Source organism: Elephantulus edwardii, unplaced genomic scaffold (assembly GCF_000299155.1).
Source record: "Elephantulus edwardii isolate Elephantulus edwardi_28Jun2011 unplaced genomic scaffold, EleEdw1.0 scaffold00138, whole genome shotgun sequence".
NCBI lineage: Eukaryota > Metazoa > Chordata > Mammalia > Macroscelidea > Macroscelididae > Elephantulus > Elephantulus edwardii.
In genome coordinates, this window is record NW_006399888.1 from 2,287,430 (window position 1) to 2,297,794 (window position 10,365).

At 45.9% G+C, this 10,365-nt stretch overlaps 1 protein-coding gene across 1 annotated transcript; it reads left to right on the forward strand.

Moving 5' to 3' along the window:
* The first annotated feature begins 665 nt into the window (after positions 1–665).
* PRND (prion protein 2 (dublet)) lies at positions 666–1,196 on the forward strand. The gene has a single exon (XM_006894223.1). The coding sequence runs from the start codon at positions 666–668 to the stop codon at positions 1,194–1,196; it is 531 nt and encodes a 176-aa protein (XP_006894285.1).
* Positions 1,197–10,365: the final 9,169 nt, after the last annotated feature.

Below are 10,365 nucleotides of genomic sequence, written 5' to 3' on the forward strand. Positions count from 1 at the left end.
AATAGAGGTATTAAGTGAGTACTCATTCCTTTCCCATGCTCATCCAAGGGCATTTCTAATTGCCACTTACAGCTTCTTATCTGCCTGAGAAAACCAGAACAGCTGCCTTGTGTTGGCTATAACTCCAGGCAAAAGCAGAGCAGGCTGGCATCGTAGTTAGCTGTATGCAACCCAAGCATGGGAACAGGAGCATGCCATGGGGAAAGGGGGGTGCCAGCCGCTAACATGCTGTCTGTTGCTAACTCAGAGAAGTTGGAGATTAGTCCAGCCAGAGGCACTGGAAGAAAGGTCTGGCAATCTACTTTCCGAAAATAAAAGCAGCCATTGAAAGCCTGGGAGACACATGGGCCCCCACTGACAGAACTAGGGTGTAGAGTTATTGTTGTGTATCATCGAGTTGGAACCAACCCAGAGCTGAGCCTCTGGTGGTTTCTCCGAGGCAGTAATTTGCAGGAGAGGAGATTGCTCATCCTTCTCGAGCAGGTGGATTCGAACTGTGTGGCTTCAGGATTGTAGCACAGCTTCTTACCCCTCGGCCATCAGACTTCCCTGGTGGGGGCCGGGGGGTGGGGGGGGGGAGTGTAGGGAGGAGAATGAGAGAGGGAGACTCGTACTCGCTGTGAAAACTGATGGCCTTGGCCGTTCCCACTGCAGATCGCCGCACGATGAGGAAGCATCAGGGAGCGTGGTGGCTGGCCATCGGCTTTGTCTTCCTCCTCGGCCACCTCTCCGTGGTCACCACGCGGGGCCTCAAGCTCCGGATCAAGTGGAACCGCAAGGCCTTGCCGAGCACCGCCCACGTGGTCACCGAGGCCCGGGTGGCCGACATCCGCCCGGGCGCCTTCATCAAGCACGGCCAGAAGCTGGACATCGACTTTGGCACCGAGGGCAACAGGTACTACGAGGCCAACTACTGGCAGCTCCCGGACGGGATCCACTACGAAGGCTGCTCCGAGGCCAACGTGACCAGGGAGGCGTTCATCGCCGGCTGCATCAACGCCACGCAGGCGGCCAACCAGGAGGAGCTGGCCCGCGACGGCCGGCTGCACCAGCGCGTCCTCTGGCGCCTCATCCGCGAGCTGTGCGCCCTCAAGCGCTGCGATTTCTGGCAGGAGCGCGGGGCGGGCCTTCAGCTGGGCCTGGACCAGCCCGTGATGCTCTGCCTGCTGGCTTGCGTTTGGCTTCTGCTCAAATAAGCCTGCAGAGAGGGGGTAGGCCTAGAGGCAAAGCAGGTGAGCAGAGAGCACAGTGAGTTATCTGGGCTCTCTCCTCGCCCCAAACTCACTGGCACCAGAAGGTAGCAAAGAACAGCGAATCCCCACCATTTCCTAGACGGCTCCCAAGTATTCACTCTGGTGTTTGTTTGATAAACGTGTGTGTGTTGATTTCCTTTATGCCGGACGAGAGGGCAAGGCGATGGTGTTCGCTCCCAAATTCTCACCTCTTAGCTCGAGGCCTGGCACATACAATAAATGTTTGGTGAACAGAATAAAGAGCATGCGAGGAACTGTTCCAGGCCCTCCATAATAGTTCCGGGCCACCTTCTGAGGGTGGTTGTTATGCCCCTTTTACAGATGAGGAAACTGAGGCTCAGAAAGGTGAACTGATTCACCCAGATTCGCGTAGCTAGAAGGGGCCAGAGACACCGCTGAGCCCTGGCAGCGCTGACCCCAGGTTTTCGGCTAAATCCATTCCCCGTGTTGTCCTGAGAGCTCAAATTCAAACAGTATCTCCAAGGAAATTGGTGGCATGCGCCCTACCGGGCTGAATGAGAAGTCATTGGTGGCAATGACTCGGATCCTTTGTGACATGGACGTTTAACTTAATTCCTCTAATTATATGATTAAGGGATTAAACTGAGATGGAAGGAGGGTGAGGCACAGAAATCGTATTGTAAGGAAATAGTACCAGGTTAGAGACTCTGAAAACCCAGCTATGAGTGAGTTCTGACTCCATGGCACATAAACAACTACAACAGTCCCAGGGCAGGTTCAATCTGCAGCAAGATGTCTCCACAGCACAAATATTTGCCCCCGCCCCCCTGTTATTCACAAGAAGGGTGTTTATTGTTTTCATCTCTGAAATATTACCTGTACTTGGATTTACCTGTACTTGGATTTTCCATAAAAATATTTTCAATGACATCTTACCTTTCTAATGTTCCCTTTATCCTAAGTCTATGTTAGGTACATACGTATGAATGTTTCTAAATATACTTCCTTTTCCACACACATATTCATGTGTTCTGCTTCAGTTCTTTTGACACTGTTGAAGGCGGAGGGTAGGGATGGGAGGAGAGAGATGGGAACCACTTCCAAGATCACTTGTCACAACAGCAACAACAACAAAAAAACACTCAGCAAAAACCTTAGGAAGGAACTAATGAGTGTTTTTAGGGAGACTCTATGAAGAATTCATTGAAGTTATCAGCTAACGTATACATCCTACCTTGTTAGATTAGCTCTGAGAGCCTAGTGGTATGGAGTTGCTCTGCTAACCTAAAGATACTCGGTTCGAATCCATCAGTTGTTCTTTGGCAGAAAAGTGGGTAATCTCCTCCTGTGTGATCCACAGCCTCTGAAAACCTGCTGGAGGGTCAGTTCTGACTCGCTAGTATATATAACAATAACAATGAAATATTAATGTTGTTGTTACATGTCATTGTGCTTGTGATTCATAGCAACCCTATGTACAACATCTCTGAACCCTGCTCTATCCTGAGTCAACCTTATTATCTCTGACACAACTACCCCCATTACTCCAGTCATTAAATCAATCCATCTCATTAAGGGTTTTCCTCTCCTATGCTGTCCCTTCACCTTCCCAAGTATGGTGTCCCTCTCTAAGGACTGGTCACTCCTTGCAGCATTTCCAAAGTATGTCAGATGGTGTGTCAGAATCCTTGCCTCCAAGGAGCAGCCTGGTTTCACCCTCTCCAGGACACAATCTGTTTGTTCTAGCAGTCCATGATATATTCAGCACTCTTCTCCAGCACCACAGTTTAAACAAAAATAGTGAATGTAGTCCTCCAACAAGCCCCTTCATAGACACTCTCGGGTATTATTCTCAGAGAGCTCCAGGAACTGCTGAACCAATTTTGGAGAGTTGTGTTGTTGTCAATGTTGTCATTGTTGTTATGTGCCATTGAATCAGCTCTGACTCACAGCAACCCTATACACAATAGCTCTGAAGTCTGCCCTACTCTGAGCCAGTCTCGCTGGCTCTGACACATCTACCCCCAGTTACTGGGTCAATCCATCTCGTCCAGGGTCTTCTCCTTCACTGTTCTTCCACCCTTCCAATCTTGATGTCCATCTCCAAGGACTAGTCCCTCCTGGAAACATGCCCAAAATTATGTGAGATGAAGCTTCAAAATCCTTGCTGCCAAGGAGCAGTCTGGTTTCACCCTCTTCAGAGCACATCTGTTTGGTCTTTTGGCAGTGCAGGGTATGCTCAATACTCTTCTCTAGCACCACAACTCAAAGCCATCAATTCTTCTGTCATTTTCAGTTATTTCCAGCTCTCTGATAGCAAGTATTGTGAAGACTTTGGTCTAGCTCAGGTACACCTTGGTCCCTAGACTGACATCATTGCTCTGGAGAGAGAAGTCCCAGATAGCAGAATTTCCCAATGCAAAACAGCTGCTAAATGCTATCAGTTCTTCTTTAAGGGGTGCAGGGGTAGGAGGGAGGAAATTGTGTAGTCAGACAATGGACCCTAAGTCTTTTAAAACATGAATACTGATAGCGGCATCTCTTGTGCTTGAGCTTGCTGTCAGTGTTCTCCTCCCAGATGTGTTTGGGAGATTTGCAAATTCAAAGCCAAGTGGAGGATTAGAGTGTGAAACAGCCTAGGGAGCAGAGCTCACTGGATACACATAGGAGATTCTCCTCACCCTCCTCTACTGAAACAGCACCAGGCAATGTCAGCTCTGACAGGGCTCTCTGGACTGGGAGAGAACCTTCTACTCTCTCTCATCTTCCACTCCACAGTCCTGCTGGATTCTACAGCAGAAATGATGGGGGAAAGTACAGAGCTCATGTAAGTGCTTGCCTGCAAGCCACTTCTCCATTTAAAACAACAGCAACAAACAACAACAATAAAATGAACAGTAATAAGGAAATGTTGAGGGGGCTGATGTGGATGTGTTGAGCCCTGGCTCTTGAAGGTTTTTTTAAAGGACACACACAGACCCATGAACCACATGACTTCAGTTCTTCTGTGAAAATGCTTAGGCCATTCATTGTGTAGCTTATTTTCTATATTCGCTGTCTCCTCTCATTTCGGGAATAGCTCCAGAAACCAGGCTGCGGGGTGGGTCAGGGTGGTAAATGTGTGCCTGGTGATTCTGATGCAGAATTCACTTATGGTGCTTGGAACTGAAGCTGGGGGTGCTTGAACATCCTTGCTCGTGGTTAAAGACTTTGTGAGTCTCTCAGTTACTTTGGCAAAGTTTTCTTTAGCTCTCACTATGCACAAGAAATGGGGAGTTTTTGAAATGGTTTGAATTCTTTTTGAATCATTCTTTATATAATCGCTTTCAAATCTGCATAGTTTCAACCATTAAGGTCTTGTACTTCTAACTGCCGCCTTTTAAAAATAAACATTTATTTTTAAAGCAACATTAAAATGACAACAGAAACCCACAACAAGCATTGCTCATAATCTCATCAGCTAATTAGGTCATTATTTCTCATTTTTACATCTAAGTCTCTAATTCATGTCCACATGTATATACAAAGATACATAATTGCAATGATGATGTAGGTAAGATCTCCTATTTTTCAATTTACTTTATTCTAAGGTTTTTGTTCCTTATATTTTGCTTTCTTTTCTCCCCCCGCCTTATGTTTCCCAGACCCTACTTGCCTTCCTGCCTTTGAGTGGCCAGCAAACCTTTACTATGCTGATATACATAGGCAAGGACTGTCTGCTTAATTATTCCTCTTAAAAATGCTGTAATTATACATATTATGCTTATCCCCTGCAAATTTTATTTTCTCTACCTTAACTCTGCATCTTGAGCCTCTCTCCAGGCCAGCTAGCTAGCTAGTTCATTAGCTCATCCTTTTTAATTACTACATAATACTCCACAGACAGGTGTGCCGTGGTTTATTTAATCATTTCCTCGTGGCTAGATCTTCAAGTTGCTCACAATTTTTGCCACCATGTGCAATAAATATTGACAAACAACCTCACCTCCCATTCTTTTGTTTCTGAGGAATAGTTTTCAAACAGATTTGAACTCGTTGCTGTTAAGCTGGAACTGATTCACAGCTGAGCCTCTATCAGGTTTCTGACACTATAAATTGCACAGGAGGAGATTGTCTTTCTCTCTCAGACCAGCTGGTGGCTGGTGGATTTGAACTGCCAGAGACATCACCTGGGGTTAGCCGCACATCTCCCTACAGACTATCCCCCACTACACAGGTGTCATTTAAATGTTCTGCAATCCCAAAGGCACACAGCTGGGATCCACACTCTACTCTGTGGAAGAAGGATGGACAATCCCCTTCCATGCCATTTAGTGCCTCTCAAAACCTGCTGGAGGGTCAGCCACATGTTGGCTCCAGTTCCACAGTCCACTCAACAACAACAACCAGGTTGCATTGTCACAAAATCTGCTGGAGAAGTTTCTATTCCCGCTGATAGCCTGGAAGAGAGAATGTTGTTAACTTTTAAGCCTACTGGGCCATTTAATTATGAGAACCTGCTGTTTCCCATAGTCATGGCTTAAATATCTCCTCTCCTTGCAGACATCATGCCTAAAGCTTCCCAGGGGGTTTCTGACATTTTAAAATCTTAAAACATTAGCAACATTCTCTCTACGTTAAAAATCATGAAAACAAACAGTGACTATGCAGACTTGCCCTTAGAGGACAGCATGTTTGCCCTGCTGCGTGGTCCCAGGGCAGCCAGGGAAGGTGGGGCGGAGAGACCTGCGGCTGGGCTGGGCCTCCCTCAAGCCTCAGGAGACTAACAGCACCTCTAGAGCTGCCTGCACTTCCCTTGCTTAGGGTTATTACTGTTGTTGTTGCTGTTGTTGTTTTGCAGTATCATTGAGTTGGAACCAACCCATAGCTGACTCTCCAGCAGGTTTTCAGAAGCAATTAATCACATGGGAGCAGATTGCCCATCCTTCTCCTGCAGAGCAGCTGGTGGATTCAAACCACATGCCCTCAGGATTGCAGTCCAGTTTCTTACCACTAGGCCACCAGAGTTCCCTTAAGGTATATCTGACATTTGGGGGGGTGACAGAAGGTCCTCTAATTGTGACCATGGACTCATTCTCAGTTGTCCATACTCTCTGTCAAGTGATAGGGGTGGTGGCCAACTAGGTCAGAGGGGGGTACTTCATACCAGTGGTGTGGTCCCACCTGGCACTTTTTCTTCACGTGTTATGCTCAGGGATGCCCTAAGGTGGCCATGTGTTGCCACAGGGCACATTGCAAAGACTTCCAGGATTTCACAGAGATGCTGGCTACAGGCTCCTCTGCTAGGAGATACACAGAAACAGCCTCGCAAAACCTCTTACTTCCCCAGGCGCTGTGGTGAAGGCCTCTGGCCTCATGCTGCAATGGTGTGCTTGCTCCCTCTGTCCCAAGGCCAACTACATGGCCCTCTTGTCCTTCAACCTTCTGTTGATCAAAGATCCCATTTCAAGAGCACCCTTTCTCACCTCCCAGCTTCCGTGGTGGAGTCAAAACCCCTTGTAAAAGATGAGTCAGTGTTGAATCTTTGAGACGCCTCTGAGCTCATCCCAGGCCTTTCAATACTGTCACAGAAACAAATGACTCAGTTGTTTTCTTCGGCAAGTAGGAACTAGGACCGCTCAACAAACTACCACAAAATACAGAAATGCATATTTTCTCGCAGTCCTGGAGTCTTGAGGTCTGAACTGATGACATTGACAAGGCCATCCTCTCTCTGAAGTCTCTAAGGAAAGATCCTTCTTCACCTCTTCCAGCTTCTGGTAGCCCCAAGTTTCTCTTGTTATTCCTTGACTTACAGACAAGTCTTTATGGGATGTCTTCCCCTGTGTGACAGTCCTCTGTCTGTTTTTCCCTTTTTAAAAAAAATGCTTTATTTTAATTTTTTTTACTGTTGCACATTTTCTTCCCCCTTTCCCTCACTCCTCCCCCAGCCTCCCCTGCAATGACTTGATCTAGATTTTTGCCATACATATGATGCCTAATCATATATTCCTTTTGGACAGTTCTTCCCCTCATCTGATCTAATGCAGCATTCCATTATCTATACACTCTTTTCCCATTCTCTCCCCATCCCACCTCCCAGACTGTTCTATTTTATAACAGCAGGTTAATACAGTGTTTGTCCTTTTGTAACTGAGATATTTCACTCAGCATAATGTCCTTCAGGTTCTCCCATGCTGTGTAATGTTTTACAAATTCACTCTTTTACAGTGCTGCATGGTATTCCATTGTGAAAATAAACCATAGTTTTTCTATCCATTCATTTGTTGATGGGCACCTGGATTGCAGCCCCTTTGGAAGGTGGTCTGGCACTTTCTCAAAAAGTCAGAAATAGAAATAGCATTTGACCCAGCCGTTCTGCTACTGGGAATACACCCTAAAGAAACCAGAGCCATAGCCCAGACAGATGTATGCACACCCATGCTTATTGTTGCATTATTCACAATAGCAAAGGGATGTTCTTCCCTCTAACTAAGACAACACTCAGTAGGAATCCAGACCCACTCTACTCCAGTATGGCCTCCTTAACTGTTAACATCTCTAAAACCCTATTTCCAAATAAGGTCACATTCATAGCTACAGAGGTTAGGAATATAACTTGTCTGTGAGAGATACAATTCAACTCATAGCAGGAGCTACAACCTGGGTCGGGCTTCTCAGGTGCCTCAACTCTGAGCAGCAACAAAGAATCAGGGAAATGGGTAACCCATTACCTAGTGCAGAAAAAACTGAGCCCTCCTTCACACAATCAGCTGCAGGACCCCAGGTATTAGAGTGGCGCGTGTCATCTCTCTGGAGGCATCTGAGATGCCCAGACTGGAACGAACACCATGGAATAACCTTCTAAAAGGACTTACTGGCAGTTACACAATGCTGAACCCCTAAAGAGAGTTTGCCCAAGATCCCTGCCTCCCCAGAACTCACCCTAAGCCATGGCCTTAATTTTATACCTCCCTGCCCCCAATCTTGGAATTCTTAGAGTACATTTTAACACAAATCCCTTTGTGGGAAAGCAATACCTTGTTAAACAATAGAGATTGTCTTCACTCCCACAGACTTGACCATTCAATGGGGGAAGGAAATTGGCTGAAGCCCAAAGAGGAACTCGAGGAAGCTGGAAAGAAGCATATCAGGGTCAGAGAAATTAACAAAGTTGCTCTTTCCCCTGATGGAAGCGGGTGGGCTGTGGGGAGAGAGGGGGTGAGGGAGACCATCCATCGAGATCCAAGAAAGAATTACAAGCTGATTAGACCTGATGCGGCATGTGCCTGAAGAGCCTGGGCTCAAAAAACCAAATTTCAGCACCAAGGAGAGGGATTTTTAAGCACTAAAGGTATCTGTGTGGATCATAACAAACTACGGCTAGCATTGAGAAGAATGGGAATTCCACAACACTTAATTATGTCCATATGAAATCTGTGCCTAGACTTAGAAGCTATTGTTCAAACAGAGCAAGGGAACACCACATAGTTTGAAATCAAGATAGTTGTGCATCAGGTGTCTGTACTCTCTCTCCATACTTACTCAATCTGTATGCTGAGTAAATTATTCGAGAAGCTGGACTTTATCAAGAAGAGTGTGGCATCAGGAGTGGGGAAGATTACAGAATATTCCATGAGCTTCCAAAAGAACAAACATATATGTCTTGGAGAGAGTGTTTCATAGAAGCAAGAATGGCAAAGCTTTGTCTCACATACTTTGGACATGTTGTTAGGAGAGGCTATTCCTTAAAAAGGTACATCATGCTTGGAAGGGTTGAAGGTCAGCAAAGGAGGATAGCCATCAACAAGATGAATTGACATAATGACTACAGTAACAAACTCATGTGTGTGGGAGATGATGAGGGCACAGGGTAGAACAGGGTTCAGATCTGTAGTTCATAGGGTCACAATAGTCATACTCCACTCAATGGCACATAACAACAGGCAGAGGTTAGGGCCCCAGGTAGGGTCCATCTGGGGAAAATCTAAAATAGTCAGTTTGTGCTAGAATATCCACGTCCTTAATTAAAGCTACTATATTTAAAAAAAAAACACTGGAAATTTTTACTCAGGGCTCCTAAGTCAAGACCTAAGTGTAGGAACTTACAACATCTCTGAAAATTTTCTTTGTCCCTCTCTATGCTTAACCCAAGCCTCCACTGTCACCTCTGCTCACTTGGAGATCAAAAGAGAGGGGAGTGAGAGTGAAAGACACAGGGCTTTTCTTCAGCTCTTGACTGTTTGGCCCAGTCAAAGTGTGAAGGTCCTCATCCTTTCAAAGGCTTTCCTGAGCTCATACATAGACTTCAAGGAGTTCCTACCGGAATTCCAAATTCATTGTGACATACAAACCCATTTCCTCTGAGCTGGGGGAATTCCAAACTATACAGACAGATGTTTCCAGAACTCCAGCTTTCAGACTCTTGCCCAAAGCAGGACCCAAGCTTCCCGTGTGTGTATTTATGGGTCCATCACATCTATAATTTAAGGTGATTGGCTCTTTGCCTTGGCAGATGGCTTTTACTTAGAATTCTAGATATTCCCTCCCCCCAACCTGATCACTATAGCAGTTCCTAACTTACATTAGCTGTTTGAGCTAATATCCTTTTTGTTACCCTTGGATACTTTGTGCATTCATTCGTGAATCCATTCGGTAAACGTTTATGAGTTTCCATCATGTGTCCACCCATTCTGTTGAAGCTGATGGTGGACAAGACGGTCAAATGGTTTTCACGTTCTGGAAATCCATGGCTCATCTATACAGTCACGGGTCTACTAGCATATCGACTCTCTGGGGGTGGGGGAAGCCCTCATTTGTTCACTTTGTCAGTTTCTGTGGTATAAATGGTGGCCTGACCAATTTCATGTTACCAATGTGCTGTCAACGAATGTGGAATTGGAAGATGTAGCCAGTCAGTTCTCATGAACCAGCTCCAGCACAACTCATGTCATTGTTTGCTTGTAACATCCACACATGATAATTACTTCCTCTAAAGGTGTTCATGCCACTACCTGTTATTTTTGTCATACTATGGTCACTTGCGTCTCCGATTACCTGAGAAAATAGGGTGGGTCTGCATGCAAGCAAGATTTTACTGAAGATTATCCAAAAACGACTGGAACAGCACATCAACAGAGAACTACCAGAAGTCCAGGCTGGTTTCAGAAGG